Here is a 21,340-nt window from a genome sequence, read left to right as displayed (position 1 = left end):
CGTTAAAGCCTTATTATCATGTTCACTTTGACAGCCCTAGTTTATTTACCAGCTGCGACAGCGATGCTGTTATTGTTTTGTTTGTTGCCTTGTGAGTTTGTGTGTGTGTGTGTGTGACAATGACACAGTGTCATCATGGTAAAATATGGTCCTGTTATACTTGTGTACAAAAAAGGCTTGTTTTACTTAGACAAATATTGCACAGCCAGGTTCCAACTGTGATGAAAATTCACTATATTTCATTCATTAAAATAAGTACCTGCTCACTTGCACAGTATAATCCTCGTGAATTTACATTTATATTGATAGAGACATAGATTTCACATGGGATGTTCAGTAGTCAGAAATGTTATGGAACATAAAAGCCAGATGTTTTCAGATTCAAAAGAGCTTCACTGTCATGTTGTCTTCAACAGCAAAATAACAGTAACAGACTTTTTGGGTCGCAATTTCTGTGCTAACTGAGGTCACAGCACACATCTCAAGGACAAATCTATTTAAATATGTCTGTGTATAAAGGGCAAACAAAAACAGTAAGGTTGCATGTGGCCACTAAAACTCCCAATGCAACTAGAGCTATTTTCAATCATGATGTTGGAGCAGTGCAACTTTGAATTCCAGGCAGCAGAGTCCCACTGCACTGTGTTATGAATACAGTGTACGGGTGAACTTTAGCCCAGAGGAAAGAGAGGAAGCCTTTCTATACACTGTAGCTGCGAGGGGTCACCGATGTGCCGCGAACATACTTCCTGACTTCCTGCCCCCAGTGTTTACTAGTCTCAGCCTCAGATGATCCCTGCGCCGTCTGATGCACAGCCCGCTGATTGTTAAAGGATAAGGCCGCGCCGTTACTTTATCTTTTTATTATTGTTAGCAAATCCCTTGACATGACCAAAACCAACAATGAATTTAACCTATAACCGGTACTGTCTTTGTGGCCATGTGGCTTATGCCTCTGTGCCAAAGAGCTCCACTTAAAAAAAAAGGCATACAGTACTGTTGCATATGGGTAACATATTCTTTCATAACAATAATTAGGTCATAGGATCCTGCATTTTTGGAGCTTGACCCATATCATGGACTGGATATCTCGGCCTCTGCTGCATAAATTTTGACGACTCATCTTTTGATCTGTCCCTTCCAATTCCCAAAACTTTATTAAATTGCTTTAAATCTGGCTTAAGTCTGTGCAGTCCCAAGTATTCCTTAAGTCTGCAGGTGGTCCTTTTTCATGTCAGTGAAAGACCCCCATTGTGGTCAATGTTCTTGCAGTTCTTGAGCTCATTATGCTACAATTTAGCCCAGATTTTTTTCTAATATGCACAAACAGGATAAATTCTGGCTTGCAACATCAAAGCGGTGTCCTAATTGTAGTTCTCTTCTGTTTACACAAAATATGCACGGAAAACTTTGTACTATACAGAGTATTCCAATTACACAACCACCATGCATATGAGTGTAACCCTTCACGATAACATTTCCTGTTTTTGTGTCTATTTTGCAATGGTAAAAGAAGATTAGAATATATACAACATTGTAAGAGATAAGGAAGAAATGGAGGGAGATGGTAGGGGAGGGGGTTGCAGAGCTAACAGTGCTAACAGTGAAAACAATGGTAACAGTGCTGACGGAGCTAACAGTGTTAACCTGAGGGGGAACTGGAGGGTGGGTGCTATGTCCGGGACGACGCCGTCGGTCGGGACGGTCGTCAAAACGGCTGTAACCGCCATATAAGAGCAGTGCAGAGCGGCGGCCGTGAGCAAGTCAGTGGGACATTCTCACATGTACAAACATGCACTAAAAGCCACGTGGCCGGCCCGGCTATGTCAACACAACACAGAGAAGCTCAGATTACAACACACATAGAGGGAGAGTGACTTCATTCTCTGCTCAGGTAGACATTACTCATTTATATATACACATAGCAAATAGTTGTTTGCTGCTATATTAATGCTCTGAATATTGAATTCAGCACTTTTAACATTAGAATGTAAGTTTGCTTCCACTTTGTTGCCCTCGATATTAATTTGAAAATGACACAAATGGCACAAATTTCACTGGTTATGGGCCATCAGCTCCATACTTAATGTTCCCATCCATGTTGTATGTATACTCACAACCTTTACATACTAAATTTGGATACTAACATTGCATCTACAAAAATAAAGCATATAGCATAAAGAATCTGGGACACAGCGTTAGTGTTTACAAAACAAGCTTGTCCTCCTGAGGGGCTCTGAATTTCCTGAAAGGATGTATGTTTTCATCACTTCCTGAGAAAGGGAGGAGGGGTCCGAGGAAGGAACCGAGATCAGTGGAGGGGATGTTCATCAATCAGTGGGTACAGACACACATGGCTGTCAGCTCACACTTCCACTTTAACACCGCTACACATAATCAGGTCAAGCAGAGCCATTGTCACTGAACAGCTGGAATATTTTCCCACATTAAGACCCCAACACTTCGAGGGCATGTAGGACATTTCTTTGCAATATATCATGAAGGCTGCAACCTGCTCCAGTTTTAATCTGCAAACTATCCACTTACACTTCTTCACCATTAGACCTTAAGAAATTAAGTTCATAAGATGGTAAAATTATATTTCACACTAGCCAATAAGCACTAATTTGGTGATTTATGGTTCTTGATGTGTGGGTCAAACTGCTAACGGCTAAATTTGGTTGAAAAGTAACACATTTTTAAACATCTAGGCCTCTAGTTTGCGGTATGATCTGGCAGAATAAACTGTGCAAAGCCAGCAGTGATGAGACTGAAAAGGTGGGACTAATTAAAAATAATGATCTGTATGGGTTGTCCCTGTAACAACCATCTCAGCTACTGATATCATGCATGTCGTTACTGTTTGCAGAACTTTATCACCGCTGAGATCCAAACAAACTAAATTGTAGCTCCAGAAATCTGAGGAGAAAAACTCACTCCATCCCATTTCACTCAGAGGGTTACTTCATCAAATCCATCTCTGTGTCCATGAAAAGTGTAAATGAGGTAATTTGTTATTGATTATGCTTAATAAATTTCATGAACGCAGCAGCAGATGTATTATATTATTCAGCAGGACGGTTATGTCGTTATGAACGTTATCGCAAGTACTGAAGGAAAAATGAAATCTGGAGCGCTGGCTCACTAACTCAACAAGGCCCTGTATAATATTCATATAACATCACAGGGTTTAGTACTTACACTTACAGCGAGTTTGAAGTCAAGATGAAATTGAGTCTTTATAACCCTTAACCCTATAACCCCAACATCCACGGTCATATTGTGCACCTATTTAAAAACAAATGACAAAAAATCTATTTCTTCGTACTTTCATATCAAAATCCAATCATCTTCCTGTAAAACAAAATATGACGTGTGCTTATGTAAGCTGGTACCAACCAATTTCCACCAATAATATCATGACATGATCCATTATGAGGCCCCGGGATACGATATTATCACGATACTTAAGTCACGATACGATCTTATTGAGATTTTAAACATTTCGCGATATGCTGAGTATTGCAATAAGATATATTGCGATTTATTGCGATTTCTTACCCTTTTTCAACTGCAAATTATGCAGTTTGTCAACATCTGTTTTATCTAATAAGACACAGTTTTCACACTGTTCTTCTCACTTCAATAATTTGAACTGCAGCAAAAAATGGGAATCAGTCAAGCAGACAGACTGAGCAACGCTGTCATGAATAAAGAAATGTTGCATCATGCACCTGGCAAACTGAACTGTTTGTATTAGAGTCTGCATTGTATTTGCAATATTAATAGTTTACACAATAAAAGATGAATACCCTGCATTATATAAGTAATATCGCCACACAAAATATCGTGATACTATGCTGTATTGATTTTTCCCCCACCCCTAATATGCTCACAGTACAGAAGCTAAAGGTGCTCTAACTTCCGTTTCACTGGGACTTTAGGATTCTAGTATGTCATTTCTGACAGTTATTATAAAATGTTATAATATTGTTATGATATTTCTCTGTCACCATCATTGAATTTGTCCATATTTATATTTTTCTTTCTTAATTTAACATATAGTAATATACAATCTGTTGAAGCTACTTAATGGTGAGTTTATTATATATATGTTTTATTTTATTTTGTGTGTCTTTTGACTTTTAAATCACCAAACCAGCACCTCTTGGTTTGGTATCAGGAAACACTGGGAAGTCTTTGATGGTTTCAGAGGCCTTAACTCTCTTTAGACTGATGATCCGTGTTGGACGAGCCTGGACAAGTCTGTGGATGCTCACCATGTTCCTGGGGTTCGACATGAGGAAGTGCTGAGCCACATGAGCCGGCAGCAGGTTGAACAGGATCCTCTTGTTGTCTAGCTTCACCTTCTCCATGTCGCATCTCTCCTCCTCCGCCTCGACGCCGTTAGCGATTGACACAACACACGAGAGGAAAAGGAGAGGTGAGTCCTCACAGAGTGATACAGATGTGGATCTAAAGTAGAACTGATGCTCTATTGTCTCAATACAATGAACCTTTACTGTAGCTCAAAAGCTCAGAGGTGGATGTAATTGCTTGTCCTTATCACTAGAGGGTGATAATGATTTGCAAACAAGACAAACGCTCACTGTCATTCTTAAAATAGAAACATACACACAAGACTGTGCATGCAAACACACAGACACTCAATTCAAACACACACCAAGAAAAATGTGCATTATATAAAGCCATTTTTGCAGGAAACTCAATCTGCAGGAAACTGAATCCTAAAATCTTGTGTCTGTATACATTTTTTTGTGAATTCTATTTTTAGTTTTCTTTTAATAATTACAATAGACCTAAGTGAATGCAGTATAGTATTGCACAATTTGACATATTCACTTCTTAAATATTTAAGGTTGTCACCCAGTGAGGAGCATCTGTGAGTACATACTATGATTACACATATAACATTAATAACAATCTGCACACCAACTGTATACTCATGTCATGTGTACACACACATATATATATATATATAGGTCTAAATTAATGCTGTAATGACTAGTTGACCAAAGGATCTAAACAGGGAAATACATGCTGAATAGTCTAGATTTCTATTAGGGCTGCAACTAACGATTATTTTCATTGTCGATTCATTTTTTTTCTCAATTCATAAATCAGAAAATGTCAGAAAATGGTGAAAAATGTTGATCGGTGTTTCCCAAAGCCCAAGATATCATCCTCAAAAGTCTTGTTTTGTCCACAGCTTAAAGATATTCAGTTTACTGTCATAGAGGAGTAAAGAAACCAGCAAATATTAGAAGCTTGAATCAGAGTTTTGACTTTTTTTCCTTCAAAAAAAATGACTCAAACTAATAGTTGACATCTAATCGATTAAATGATTAATCGTTGCAGCTCTACTGTCTATAACATCTAATACACCACTAGAGCTCACCCGATACTGGATTCTTAGGCTAATACCAATTAGAAAAATTAGAAAACAAATGTATATATACTGGCTGACATATTTGTGTTTGTATCTTGAAACAAGAAAGAATAAGACAGATTGCTGCAGTAAAAATACTTGCGACAAGTTCATTTGCATTGGGAACAGGTTGAAATATTCTTACTGCACTGGCTTAAAAAATGCACCAATTTAGCAGATACTTGTATATTTACAGTAGGTTTTTCACAACATACACACAAGCAGAAATTTTAGATTCAGTATCTTGCACTTCAACACTGTGAAAAACTGAGCGGCGGATAGACCACGCCACCTTCCCCATGATCAATGGCCAACCTGCTCTACCAAAGGGACTTACAATTTTCCATCAACACAATTTGCAGTGTCTTGCTCAAGGACACTTTGAGCTGTAGACAGGAGGAGCTGAGGATCAAACCACCAACCCCATGTATTAACAGCCTATTAACCTGCCCTACGATCTGAGCCCACTGCCATCCCCCTAAATATTACTTCACGACCCATTTACAGACATTTTTTGCAGTGCACAAGAGGAGCTGGATGTGCCCATCCAAAGCCGTATGCATACTTGAGCAGTAACAGGTGTGCTACCTGTACAAACAGACATACCTGAGTAGCCCAGAGATAGTCGAGTCGCAGCTTCAGGTCCAGCTGTCTTGAATGCAGAGCCAGAGCTCCAGAAAACAGCAAGGCAGCCAACACAGGATCGTACCCCCGTGTGTGGAGAAACCCTCCTCTGAAAGACACACACACACACACACACACACACACACACACACACACACACAATGGTTTGTTTACTTGTTTAGATTCCCTAATAGATAAATAGAGAACAAATATGAATTAAAAATGGGCCACAATTCCCAACCTTTTCATATCGAACTAGACATCACATGCAATCTCAGTCTTACCCCACAGCTTGGCGATAGCCGCTGGTCTCCATGACGACGGTGTAGGTGACAGAGAGGAGGAGGAGCAGGATGATCTTGGGGACCGAGGAGACTCGGAGGTAGGGCACGAGAGTGAGAGTGCCGGCCACGCAGGACAGCAGCGCGTACGCCATGTTGGTACAAGCTCTGTCCGCTGCCGTGCTGTTGTCGTCTAAAGGGACGTCCTCCACGGAGAGGCTGAAGTTGGTCACAACTCTCCCCCAAGGAACACATCCCACCTGGAGGAAGGGATGAAAAGGAAGCGGGTTACATTAACAAGCAACTCCTAGGCCTAATATATGTCAACTTTAATCAGTTGAACACTATTTATGATGATGCAATACTCTGATAAGATAGCTACTGCATGTTATGCTGGAGAGGTGGATTTAACCTATTTATAGTAATATAAATGTGTCTTAACTGAAACTGTGGGGGGGGGCTTAGCTCTGAAATAAGTTGACTAAAAAAGACAATGTAATGCACGTAATGTTTGTACTATTGGACAAATCAAACACTGTCAAGGTGTCACTTTGGGCTCTGGGTAAAACAGCATTTCTCACCATTTTCAGAATTTTTAAAATCAATTAAAGGAAAAAATAACCAGCTGATTAGCCCATAATAATCTAGATAATCATTAGTTACAGTCCTATACAAAATAGTGAAAATTTAGCTCCACCTCAACCAACTACAACAGTAAATATAATCCTGCTTTTACATGAATGCATGAGCCTATACTATACAGTCACAGGGCACATTTTTGTTCATTGACTTTTACTTTTAAGTATATGTTCCTGATTAAAGGCTTACTTAAGCTATATACTGTTACTTAAGTTAGATTTTTAATGCAGCACTTTTACTTGCAAAATATTTTTAAAGATTGGGATTAGTAATTTTACCTACAGTGAGTAGTAATATAAGGATCTGAATACTTCCTTCACCACTGGGTGTTGGTAGATGGATTTGTACAGACGGAGCCAGACTCGCTTCCCTCTGTTTTCCTTTTTCTTTACGCTAGCTAAACTAATAGCACCCTGGCTGTAGCTTCATATTTAACGGACAGGTATGAGTATGAGCATCGTGGTAGACTTTCAATCTGAAAAATCGATATCTACACAGTGTCACCTGCATTGACAGTAGCTAAAAAGCTATATTAAAAACCCAGACCGGGGACTGCCGACTGTTCCAAGGTCGTGTCTAGAAGGTAACCCACAATTTGGGAAACTCTTGCGAGATGGTTAAGGTTAGGCATTGACCTTGAATAGTTAAGGTTATGATCGGTCGTCGGGGAGCGAGTCTCGCAAGAGTTTTTGCACATTTGCGCAATTTGTAGTTTACCTTTTAGACACAACCCTGTTCCAACGGCCCATTGTTCTGAAAGCCGAAAATACACGCTCTCCGTGCAACAAACAGAAGCATGTGGCTAATTATTATGCAGAATGACATTATCGGTCCTTCCGGTCTCATTGTGAATGTCTTCCTTGGTTGGATTGGTTAGGTTTAGGCATGACGAGTGAGATTAGTTAGGTTTAGGGTAAGAATGTTGGGGTAACCCAACCAGAAGCAAAGTAGGGCGGGTCAGGCTTTTCATTATGAGCATGCTGATGTTAGCAATTAGCTCAAAGCACCCCAGAATTTCTTCAACACGCTGTTTTAAGACATCTCTTTAGGCTCTGGCTCATCTGGTTCATCTTTGGACAGTGCTACAGTCTGTTGCTTTAAATAAAAAACACCACAAAAACAACATGAAACCATCTTAAAACATACAGTACGGAGACATTTGGCATTAACAACCCAGCAGATTCAAGTGCAAAAGTGCTTGTGTATTTATTGCACATTGCTCTGTTGCACAAAGATTTATCAGTAGAGTTCAGCAGCTAGATGGAGGCTGGAACAAACCATAGCTTCAAGTGGTTGTTTTGGCACTTTGCCACTTCCTGATGGCAGAGGTTTGTATTGAGGGAAGAGTGGATGCACTACATCCCTGCTGCTACACCTTTGCTTCATAAAACTGTATGTATTTTTACACCTCCAGTAGTCAAACACCCACACACAGACACACACACATCAGAGCCTGACCGAGTTCTGGGGCCGACGCTGACAACAACCAATTTGCATTTAAAATATTTTAATTGGTATTTTACACTTGAACAATAAATGTTTTATTCTTCTGAGACTCTGCGGCACCATCTGCTCGGCTGTGACTCTGCCAACTCGTTTACTGCAGAGACTTGAAATGGCAACGAAATGATGACACTGTTTCTCACTCGAAGGCTTTGTTCTGTTTTATGTACTTGTATTGTTTTATTATCGTTATTTTCATTCAGGCCTTTACGCCATTGTATGATGATTGCAATATTCTAACCCCCTGTATTTAGCATTTATAAGCAATTAATACATTATTTATTATTTATTACTACATTATTAATAAGTTAAATCTAGCTTGAGTAAAGATTTTCACTGTCAAACTTTTCACTGAATTATATTTTTTTATTTGTTTTTAACCTTTTTATTGTCTTATCACACTGTCAAGTGTTTTCAATTGATCTTGTATGATATTGTGCTTAACAAAAAATCTTAAAACATTAAGCGACATCTAGTGGTGTGGTTGCAGATTGCAACCAACTGAGTACCCCTCCGCTCGCTCCTCCCTTTCCAAGACTGCTGTAACGTGAGCCGCCGAGTGCAACACCGTGGTAAAGCCATTTTCCTTGCTCGAAGGCCATCCATACCACGGTTTTGCTCACGATATCGCAGCTTCACAAGTGTGTCGGAGAACTACGGTGGCCTTTAGGTAACGTAAAAATGCGAAAGGCTCTCTCTAGCGCTGGTGTTTGGTTTGTCTGTTCTGTGCAACTGTAGAAACATGGCGGAGAGACATGGTGGACTCCGTGAAGAGGACTCGCTCCCTTTGGAGATATGAAGGGCTCATTCTAAGCCAACGATAACATGATTATTAGTTTCAGGTGATTATACACAAATGAAAACATAGTTATTATATTCCATTTCTGCTAATAGAGCCCTCGAAATGCTACACACTGTTCCTTTAAGTAATTATTATATACTGTATATATAAAACTACACACTTACCACACAGGCCTGGGTAACAGAGTAGGTGAGCAGAACGAGGAAGACACACAGCACTGTTCGGATCTGGATGGTGAGGCAGCCCGGTTGGCACTAAAACCAGAGGGAAGAGAAGGGGAGGATGGAAAACAGAACGAGTCAGTAAATGAAGCACCTGTTTATCTACCTCAATAGCATTTTGGACACATCATTAGCCAGGAGTGGAAATGAAATGGGTGCATTTTGTGGTGTGGCTCATTACGTGCAGGCCCATTAGAGGAGAGGCTTAAAGGATATGATGACAGTTCAATGTAGCATGATGTCATATATAGAGGGTATGAACGCGATGTCAAAGCATATAGGAGACGTCACAGTCACTCCAACCTGACCTGGCTAGTATGCAGTGGTGGAAGAAGTACACAGGTCTTTTACTACAGGTGAAGTAGCAATACCACAGTGTAGAAATACTCTTACAAGTAAAAACATTCAACATTTCACTTATGTACTTATTTATGTATCAAAAGTAAAAGTACTCATTGTGCAGAATGACTTATTTCAGAACATTATAATTATAAAGATTATAATTATTGATGCACGGATGTGTTCATCAATTTAATGTTGCAGCAGGCAAAGATGGAGCAAATTTTACTACTACTTCACATACTGCTGGGTAGGTTATCTATAATCATATATAGCAATTTATTGATTAGATATAATAATAATAATAATAATAATACAAATAATAATAATGATAATAATAATAATTTATATAATAATTATATGATATAATTTCTAATAATATATTATATTTAATCATCTTAATCTGCAATGCAACTAAAGCTTTAGAATCAATGTAGTGGAGTGAAAAGTGCAATATTTCCCTCTGAAATGTAGTATAAATTAGCAGAAAATGGATTTACTTAAGTAAAGTACAAGTACCTCAAAATTGTACTCAAGTACAGTATTTGAATAAAAGTACTTAGTTACTGTCCACCACTGCAAATATGTAACAGTCAGCCCGACAGTCGTGCATTTACAGAGGAAAAAGAATTACATCAAAAACTGAGCTGTCAAAGAATCCCGCACACTGTCAATCACTCAATTTATTTATAACATTTCAGTCCTCAGACCTTTAGATCAGATAAAATTAGTATAAGCAAACAGCACTACAACTTTGTAGTAATAGTTATTTTAAACTGTACTAAAATGGTGTGTATATAGCTGTTGTTCAATGGGCTGAACAGACAGGTTCAGGACGTTTTTACAGTCTAAGGAGAAGTAATGTGAAGTGATACTTTGTATTAAGCTGTGACTAAACAAGCACACAGCCTTCTGAATGAGACAAACGGAATATTTTAACATCTCTCATCTCACTCATCTCACATTTTAATCAGGACCCTTGAGTTTACAATATTTTGCCACATGAAGTCCTAAGGATTTTGATCAGACCGACAATTTGTGCTTTAAAATGTCTAAAGGCACATTGCACATATTCTTCATATTGTGCACAATTGCACATTCTACAGCTCTTTTCATTTTAAAACATTTATAATTTACCTTTTTTTGTTTTTGTTTAAAATTTGTATTTTATACTTATGATTCTTGATTTTTACTTGTTTTTTTTCCTTTTTTCTTACTATGTTTATTGTGACCATTAGTACCAAAACACCAAGGCAAAGTCCTTGTATGTGAAAACCTATTTGGCAATAAACTGATTTCTGATTCTGATTCTTTCAAGCTGCTTGACATCCTGTTAGATCCACCTTCTCACATATGTTCACATTATATGTATTACATTTTGTCATATGGATTGTCTATGTTGTATTTTCATTATGTTGTTACTCTGTACACGCGACATCTATTACACTTCTGTCCATACTGGAAGGGGGATCCCTCCTCTGTTGTTCTTCCTGAGGTTTCTTAATTTATTTCCCTTTTTCCCTGTTAAAAGGTTTTTTTGGGGTGAGGAATTTTTCCTTATCCAATGAGAGGGTCGCACTGTAAAGGACAGAGGGTGTCGTTTCATGTACAGATTGTAAAGCCCCTGAGGCAAATTTGTGATTTTAGGCTATACAAATAAAATTGACTTGACTTGACTTGACTTGATTAGCCTAATGTAGAGCAGAGACTATTCATAAATAATAAATTTCAGCATCCGCTACTGATGGACTGACTGCCATCTTCGTTGTTAATATATGAATTTGTTTTCTGTTTTACGGTACTGCGAGAAATCAGAAACATGATGCACTGTTTTGCCACTCAGCTGTGTCAAAGAGGGTGGTATCATGTGAAAACGTGTCATCAGTGCAAACCAGGAGTCAGGTTTCTGAGTAGCATCCTGTAGGAGGAGGAGGTCAGGGAGTCCTACCTGAACACTGGTGAGATGCAGGTACATGACACAGGACACGTGGAAACACACACACAGCACCAGCAGCAGCAGCACCAGCATCCCCCTGAGAGAGAAGAGGAGAGACCGGAGTGAGAAGGGCTTTCCCACTTTTCCACTGACTGCAGTGAAAAACACCTTCCTTTTTAATTGTCTCACTACACCCCAGCAAGATCGATCCAATTACGCTACACGAATGGACAAACTGCAAATGTGGAGTGGAGTGTGAGTGTGAGTGTGAGTGTGAGTGTGTGTGTGCGTGTGTGTGTGTGTGTGTGCGTGTGTGTGTGTGTGTGTGTGTGTGGACGGGTGTGTACGTACTGTGGGATCATTAGCAAATAGATAAGGCCAAACAGAGCAGCGAGGATCAGAGAGAGAACCACCGCACTGATGAAATGGTCGTCATACACCTGGTGATACTAAGAGAGGACAAAACAGAGAGAAAGTGTCAACATGAGAAGCCTTCATCCATCCATCCTTTCAGATGTTTATCTGGGGCTAGGCAGGAGCAGGTCAAATATCCATTTCCATGGGGAACCCTTACATTGCTTTCACATCAAAGGCACAAGTGTGACATGGTGTAAGACTGAGTGTGGTTGTGCTCTCTTGAGCATTTGCGTTAAGGCCATAGAGTGTATGTAAGTAGGGGACGTAGTCACCGTGACATCACCCATTAGTTTGTGGACTGACCGGACAACACAGTGGTAGCGACCTGTCAATCACAGGGTAGCCACGCCCTAAAGCATACCCTGATTTATGGTCTATTTGACTCTAAATGGGACCATAATTTACTAAATGAGCATCATGCTGTATTGAAGAAGACTTGAAACTAGCGATTGAGACCATAAACTCATGTTTACAATGTTTACTGAGGTAATAAATCAGACAATCAGACTTCTTTTCCAGCCAGAGGAGGCGCCCCCTGCTGGCTATCAGATAGAATGCAAGTTTAAGGCACTTCAGCATTGGCTTCACTTTCAGAACCAGAGGTTGCCCACTGGTTTAGGCTGGAACATGCTTATTAGGGCTGCAGCAAATGTGCATGGGAGACAGTTGCATGGCTGTTCAAGGTTGTTCCAACCACCACCAGGAGTCGGATCAAACAATCAGCTTTTTTGACACTCAGATTTCGGAGGTGTGCATGTCGGCTCCTGTGCAAAACTCTGGGACCTACATGTATAGTTATCCATACCACCATTCTCTGCAAAGACCTGCAGAGACATTAGCATGAGTCTTCCTAGAATCATACGTCATCTAACCATAGCTATGAAAGTACACACTACCTTGATTTTCTGCCAGGTTTTATGGCCAAAGTACCACCAATAACATCCTTATTGCCTTGCTAAAGCTCACGTAACTCTTCATTTTATGTCCAACCCCTCACAAACTATGTAAGCCTGTGTGTTTGGTGTGAAAGGAAGATTAGGTGTTGTTAGGATACAGAATCTTTCAAGACTGGTTTAACTTTAGGTGTCATTAAAGTTTGACATGCCCACAACACCTCCAAAAGTCGACTTGAAATGGCACCTTCCACTGTGTAGACGTAGCATCTCACACTTCCATATCTGAGCCCCTTACCCTCTCCCTCAGGAGGAGCTTAGACATACACCATGAGGGAAGTTAATTTTACCTGCCTGCATTCATGATCTTATCCTTCTGGTTGGTACCCAAAGCTCCTGAAACACAGGTGATATCTGGAGTGTAGATGGAGCTTCACCTTTAGACTCAGCCTCAAGCATAACCCACCTGGGACAGCTAATTCCACCTTCTGTTCTCACGCTCCATCTTACCCTTGAGAACAAGACCTGGAGACACTTAACTACTTCACTGGTTGCAGCAACTCACCAAAAAACAACTTAACCAAAAAGACAGAAGGATGGGAACTCCCCAATCCAGATTAAGGTCACAAACTCATAAACTCAAGCATTGGTAAAGTAGATAAAACTGAAGACCAAAAGTTAACATCGACCATGATTGTCTTAAGTTGTCTTAAATTTCATGGCAATTAATACATCCATTGGTTGTCGAGATATTTTACGGCCAAAGAGTCGTGGCAATGGACCAACCAACCGACTACCGACTGACCTTTCTGGGGCCATGTGCAGAGAAATTGGGAAATGATGAAGTCAGCAGGACCAATCATGTGCTGTGCTGGTGCCTATACAAGACATTAGGTTTATTGTTTTTACGTTATATAATATTTAAATCTCACCACATGGCAGAGCTAACCAGATCTCATAAGATGCGTATAAATAGCACTACATTTTAAGGACATTCCGCGTGTCTTGAGGACGCATTTTAAGCTTTCCACATGCCAATTCACGCCATGGGGTTAACATTGTGAAACGGCTTTTTGTGCGTCATTTAACACCACGTTTATATAAGTGAAACGGTCACCGTTATGTTTAGGCTACAAAACCACTTAGTTAGGTTTAGGAAAAACACTATGGTTGGGCTTAAAATAACTATGTAAACTAAGTAAAATCCGTACCTAAAACAACGTAACATGAGTAATGAAAACACTCCACAAACGTCACTAAAGTAGCTTCAAAATAACTCAGCAACACTTTGGGACACAAACACCAGTCTCCTGGTTGAAAGTCCTGTGTTTGTTTGACCCATTTGACCAATCCACCTCGCCTCCGGCCCACCATGAGCAGTCTTTCTCACTTTTTATTTTACATCACTACCTCTGAGTGTATCGTATTCACGCGGATGCATTTACATTGCAGTCAGTATACAGACTGCAAGGACGGCATAGTTATTGCACGCAAAATTACTTACAAATTGTTGAGTCATTCGCAAGCCATTTGGTGAGACCGGGCTGGCAGGGCCCTACAAGTTATTCTTTATTTCTTCATGAGATTAAAGCTTGACAATGAACAAATCTAGATTATTCAGCTGGATATGAAACGATCTAACGTTCCCATCAGATGTAGAAGTCTGACGTGTGGTTAGATCTATATTTCTGGGCCAACGATGTGTCCTGAACTCTAGCAGCGTCCTATGAAAGAAATATTTTTTACTATAGATGCGTGGGAGTAAATAAACACTAATTTGAGTCTTAATTTGTTTCTGCTGGTGGCACTTTCCTGTAAAGGATGTTAAAAATAAGTTTTTACTGTGTATAGGGTTTTAATTCTTCTGCTACCAGTTTGAATGTCTAGATTACAGACAGGCAGAGACACAGACATAGATACTGACACACACATACACACTCACACACACAAACCCGTCCCTGTTCTGTGTCTCCTTTATGGCTCTACCCACGCAGACACAGGAGAAAGATATCACGTGTGCCGTTCAGACGTTCCCAAATCATTATCTGCACCCCCTCCTGAGAGGGTGGGTGGATTCCTCACACACACACACACACACGCGCACACACACATACACATACAGACATCATAGACAACAGGCGTGGGAGAGAGGGAGAAAGGGGAGAAATTAGAAATTAGAGACTGTGTAGGGTGTGTAGTGAGAGAATAAGGGGGGTGGGGTGGATGCAGTCACGAAGCAGGTTACCTTATGTGTGATGAGGAAAATATACATTTGTTACATTTTGTAAATATAAATCAAAGTTACTGGTTTCTCTTCTGGTGTGTGTCCTCACCCTGCGCTCCCTGTCTCTGCTCCTGTAGAACAGGGTGATGTAGTTGAGGTCTGTTGTCTCAGACTCGGTCTGCCGCGCTTCAATGAGCCGCCCAATGTAGCGGTTGACTCGTGTTCCTGGGGATTGCTGCACGGCGGCGGCTGAGAAGGACGTCCGACTCCTCAGCTTCTCTGACGCAGTCCGCAGGGCTCTCCGCTGTCAGACACCAAGTAGACAACACAATCAGTCTCTGCAGAGGCGAGGCCTGTCGGATGTGTTAAAGTTGACTGGTGTGGCGAGGCATACCAATGCTGAGTTGTGTGAGGTCAGCATTTTACCACTGTAAGGTTTTGTTGTAACATCAGATAAAAAAAGCCTACAGCCATGTTGGCCTGGCCCTGTGAGGCTGCAATGCTCGTTATACAACAAAAAAACCTAGGTAGTTTGATGAAAAACTGACAGAAAACTTAACACTTCGTTACCATTGGTGGGGTAGAAAAAATGTAAAGTTTGGCTTTGGAGGGTTGTGAGCTAAACTGTTGGTTAAACAAGCTCAAGTTTGTTCATATAACATTTTAAAAACATGAATACCAGCAGGTTTACAAATACACACATGGACGTACAGTATACGCAATGCATATACACAGAAAGCATAGAAAGTATAAGCCTTTTTCACTGACAGACATTTTGACAAGTCACATTAAGAAAAACAAATAAATAATAAAATTAAGGATGAAAGCCTAATAAAAGAAAATCAATCCAAATTGTAAAGCAAGAATATGAAAAATATGTTTTAAATGACAATACAACAGGCTCAGCCAATCCAAAGTAGTAGTTTCTGTTATCAAGTTAGGATATCAGTGCATGGACAACTTTTCTCTGGTTGGAAGCAGATAGCCTTTAAATGTCCTAGTTACAGATAATTTATCTATAGGCCTACAACAGCCATTTAGGACATCCCAGACTCTTGACTGCAATTACAATTGACTGCGACTACAATTTAAGTGCCCCAGTAAGCAGCCAGCATGCACACAACCAGAGCCCTGGGACCGGTAAACCTAAATACAAAGTAGTGATGATTAATGTGATTAAATACACCTGTGTGTGTGAGGGCTCAGTCACACTTGGACCAGTCAGTCTGTGACTGAAGCCAGACAATGATCCTGTGATCGTTGTTCAACTTTTACCTGCAAATAGCAAAACTCCCCACATGTCCTGCTTATCAAAGAGAGATTACTTCAAACCGAAGGTTTATAACCTCATTTGTAACTCTGTGGTAAAAGAATACAAACAAACTGCATGCTGCAGAGGAATGACAGTGACTGCAAGCACAGGAACACGCTGTGACAAGCTGGCACCAGCATTTTATACACTACAGTTAAGCTAGACATAATGTAAAAACGATGATATTTAGCATGTAACTAACATTTATCAATTCAGCACGTTAGCTTGGGTTTAATGCTTGTGTTAACATGTCAACATTCTCACAGTTAAATTAGCTAATGTTTAGAAAGTTTAGCATTGTTAGCTTGTTACCATGCTAAGATTAGCCCATTACTTTTAACTTGGGCAAAGTTATAATGTTACACGTAGCATGGCAGCATGCTATAATATCAGCATTAATGTCAAACTACGACTAAAGCTAACAATAATTAGTTATCCAGTCATTTTAGAGCTATCTTGCCATGAACAAGAGGACAGTTTGATCTGTCTCAGTTAGAAAGGTCTAATTTACTATCTGATATTGTTAAGTTTCTAACTACTGCCAGCTGCTGGTTCATTTAACACTAATGTCACAACAAACTGAAGCTTCAGGCAGTAATTATTAAATAAAATGTAGGCAGATTCCACTGTGGTGTGAATGTTATTGTGCATTTTACAGTAATTGCCTTTTGGGTTTGATGGAGTTAACGGAAGTCTTGTGGACCTAGGGAGATGCTTGTCATAAAGCTCAGTTGTCATGATGCCAGAAACTAAAATAAGGCCCAAGTTGAAAAATAACCAGAATTATCTGTGCAACAAACTGTACAGAGCAGCACATTAGCAGTACAAAACCTGCATTAGTTATTCTTTCACAATAGATCAACACAGTCTCAAAGCAGTTCGGGAAATAGTCACAAAATGTGTGTCTGTATACACAAATCAAATAGCTCAGCTCAGAACGACTTTCAACAACATGTTTTTTGTGCATTTTCCTAAGAAATGTCCAGCAACACGTGATGTATGTGTCAATTTCCGCTGCAGTCTTTTAAAAATAAAACTACTTAGGTTTAGGAAAAGATCGACTTGATTAGGCTTAGGCAACAAAACTACTTAGTTAGGCTAGAGAAAAGATCACGATTTGGGATAAAATAACACCGGCAGTGACGTAACTCAAGTACGGAAGTTACGTGACAGAACTACTTGGTTAAGTTTCGGAAAAGAAGGTGGTTTGGCTTAAAATAACTTAAGTAACTTAAGTTTAGAAGTCTTTATACTTCCCGGTTTACATAAACGTGGATTGCATAAGAATTGATTTTGTGCTAATGACCATCATGAAAAAAATGGGAAATTACCTATGTATATGAATAAATACACTAGATTCCATGACTATTTCACGAACTGGTGTTCAAATGGGCTGCAATAAATACAACAAGTTTTGTTTTGCTTTTTTAACTCCCTTTATCAATAATTACATACTTGATGTTAATATTTAATGTTATGTTTTAACAAGTTTATCTTTTTGCCAAGGATGTTGTGTGATTTGAGATGGGAGGGAGGTTTTTTGTGGATGTTTGTTCTGTTTATTCAAAAATAGTGCAGTGCCCGTTCAGCCAATTGCTTGGCCTCCGGTATTGCTGCTTGCAGCTTTCTCGAGAACCACTCATCCAAACAACTTCACACTCAAGACTACACCTTGAGTCCTCAGCAAAACATCCACCTTAAGTGTGAAGTTGATCGGATGAACGGTTGTCGACAGACAACCAGACAGACAGAGACTCCTTCCATTTTAAAGCCAATAAACACAGTATGAAATAAACAAAATCACCTGTTATGCAACAGGGTAATATTGTAAGCCATTTTTATACCATACAGCATGTTATTATATGTGCGTTATCCGTCATAAAACAAGCACATACTGTACAGTGTACTTATTTTTAGTTAAAGTCTGAACTGTAGCTATTATTAGAGGGGTTGTCAGTCATCTCCGTCTCACTTACAGGTCTTTGACAGCTGGAGTACAGTATCATAAATAGAAGGTGAAGTATTCTTCAAATTTACACTGGCTTCTACAAAATAAAATCAGGCTCTCTCACTTAATCATGCAGCCTCACTGGAAGTGATACACAGGTCGTAATATAATTACTGTTCTGTTTCTACAGATTCTACATCCATCTTAACAAGTCATTCAGTCTCAATTTCATCTTTCAAGGCTGAAGGTATTTCTTGTAAAGATGCCAATGTTCCCGCAGTTTTGTAAAATGTATCATAAAAATGAGTGTCAGTAACAAAACAGAATAAAGTAGATTGCTACACTAGTGTCAAGAAAAAAATGCTTTTAACACATCCTGAAACAAGGGGATTTATAGAGACACAATGAGTAATTGCACCTGGCTGATTTTTTTGGCTCGATAATGGACGTTTGTTCCAGTGTAGTTCTATATGGTGCTTGAATTGGAATAAAATGGTGCCAGTCCTCTAAACTAGGGGTTCTTAAACTTTTTGGAACCAGGTACCCCTTAAAGGGTATGCTTTGTAATCAGATGTCGCTTTAGCTTGGCTGGCTTCATGGCTTTGTTTACTAGCATCTGAAAACACATGCAGCAGGAACAGTTCGTTGCGCCCTGAGTGAAGTGACGGATCCATGACAGATTGACGTGATGTGTCATAGTCATATCAGAGTTTCTATTGGCCCAAAGCTAACGTGGGTGGTAGAAATTGACACAATATGCTTGTTTTATTGGCGCAAATGGTCCCCATCTGTACATAATGTACTTTTTGATGATACAGCACAATTTTATAATTTATAGCAAATTATTTCACGGCCCCCCTGGCAGAGTACAACGGACCCCCGGGGGTCCCCTGACCCCACTTTGAGAATCACTGCTCTTAACTAGCACAATGCATAGCATGTACGTGTTGTTGTACACAAGAACTATTAATCTGAGGATACAAATGATTAATTTGTAATACTAAATACACAGTATTTCATTTGCACAAATTATCAAATGATATATCCACAATACCTTCCAGGCTGTGTACAGACAATTCATGGAAAGGATTTTGGAAGTGCCAGCAGAAATGAAGCTCTTATCCAGCAGCTTTCAGATTGAACTAGACAACATATATTACATCATACAGCTTCACAGACTCATATGAAAACCGGTTTATTTTGACTGACACTTTCAACAACTACACCATGAGTAGCTACAGTCACCAGAAAATGGTAGATAATGGTACTCAATTGGACAGAAAACTAACGTAGCATTGCATCTTTTTTAGGTCATCAAAAATCTGCATCTAATTTATCATATATCATACGATTAAATATTCTTCTGCCCAAATGCAGTGTCATAAACCCATTATGACATTCCACTGTGTCACAATGCTAGGATTTTGGCTACTTGGATAATCATGTAACAATGTGGCTAATGCTATTAGAGGAGATGATACCAGGCTGTGGGTGATTACCAGCAGCCATAATGCAACCTCATCAGAATCATGAAGTACTAATGCCTGGCCGAGCTCACACAGTTGGGCGGATTACAGCTAGCAGCAGGCTATTTCTGACGGGCAGACCCTGTGATGCCACAACACCAATAATCAACCACCAAACGCCGGCCGACCGAGGAATAAACCAGCAGCGTTAAAGCAAATATACTCACAGCGATAATGAGAAACACAAATATACTCACAGAGATAATGAGAAACATGGCAACGAGCTCAAATTAATGCTCATATTCACATGCAAATATCCATTACATATACACACATGTACACTCAGCGAGTTTAAAAGCAGCGAGTTTACATCAAAAGTGGCTCATAATACTTATTGGTTTACTTTTCAACAAGTAGTTGTAATGCAGGCATACTCTAGGATTTATGATGCTGCGAAATCTAGAAATCCAGATTATAGTGTTTCAGTGTGTGTGTGTGTGTGTGTGTGTGTGTGTGTGTAGCAGATTAGGAATCCAAGCAGGATTTCACTCCATCACAAATGGACATACAGACCCATTAAAAGGATTTCTCTTACTACGTAACCCAGATATATTCTGTAGAGTAATGGTAGACACATGCATGCGAATATAGATGATTTTCTATGAGATACAGACTGTTAAATACCTTGTCGTCATCCTCGCAGGTCATGACATTGGAAAAGGGGATCTCGGCCTTGAACATCTTCCTACAGTGCATCAGCTGCACCAGCAGGTAGCACACCGTCTTGAACTTCATCCTCTTGGCTGGTTTGATGTCTGACAGAATGAGACCTGGAAAAATCTGGAAATGAGGACGAAGATAATGAGATGACCAGGAAGCAAAGAAAGAAAGATCTAGAAGCTACTGAGAGGTACAGAAAACACTTTATATTATCTCCTTACACCCTGTAAATGTAACAGATCACTCACACCTAACAGTTCCTCATCCAAGGTTGGAAACTACTCTCTGAAACAGCCTCCCACATGTTTAGAGTACGTGCACTGTCTTTTGGAAAACATTTCAACTTCAAAATTAAAACTTTTCCAACTTACTTTTACCTATAATCTTCCAACCTACTTCAAACTACAGCCGAAGCTGATAGGAATTCAGTCATTTATTTTAGAGGGACTTTATAAACTAATAAGTTGGACAAGTAGAAATGTTGCTTTTTTTATGGTGCTAAATTAAAAATCAGGTAAAACAATGAAAGTTTGTTTCAAATGTCATGGCAAAACTTAAACCTACAA

The 21,340-nt window shown here is 39.6% G+C and overlaps 1 protein-coding gene across 1 annotated transcript in view; it reads right to left on the bottom strand.

Annotated features, from left to right (window-relative positions):
* LOC119488906 (adenylate cyclase type 1-like) overlaps positions 1-21,340 on the bottom strand; it is a 56,802-nt gene that overhangs the window by 7,468 nt on the left and 27,994 nt on the right. The window contains exons 8-15 of the mRNA XM_037770912.1: positions 20,739-20,894; positions 15,438-15,632; positions 12,146-12,243; positions 11,807-11,891; positions 9,463-9,552; positions 6,358-6,614; positions 6,056-6,182; positions 4,281-4,397 (exon numbers count right to left, since the gene is read on the bottom strand). Coding sequence (XP_037626840.1) covers positions 4,281-4,397; positions 6,056-6,182; positions 6,358-6,614; positions 9,463-9,552; positions 11,807-11,891; positions 12,146-12,243; positions 15,438-15,632; positions 20,739-20,894 — 1,125 coding nt within the window. The remainder of the gene's footprint in view (positions 1-4,280; positions 4,398-6,055; positions 6,183-6,357; positions 6,615-9,462; positions 9,553-11,806; positions 11,892-12,145; positions 12,244-15,437; positions 15,633-20,738; positions 20,895-21,340) is intronic.

This window comes from Sebastes umbrosus, chromosome 5 (genome assembly GCF_015220745.1).
Source record: "Sebastes umbrosus isolate fSebUmb1 chromosome 5, fSebUmb1.pri, whole genome shotgun sequence".
In the NCBI taxonomy this organism is placed as follows: Eukaryota; Metazoa; Chordata; class Actinopteri; order Perciformes; family Sebastidae; genus Sebastes; species Sebastes umbrosus.
Note: the sequence above shows the minus strand (reverse complement) of the source record. Positions and strands in the feature narration are given on the sequence as shown.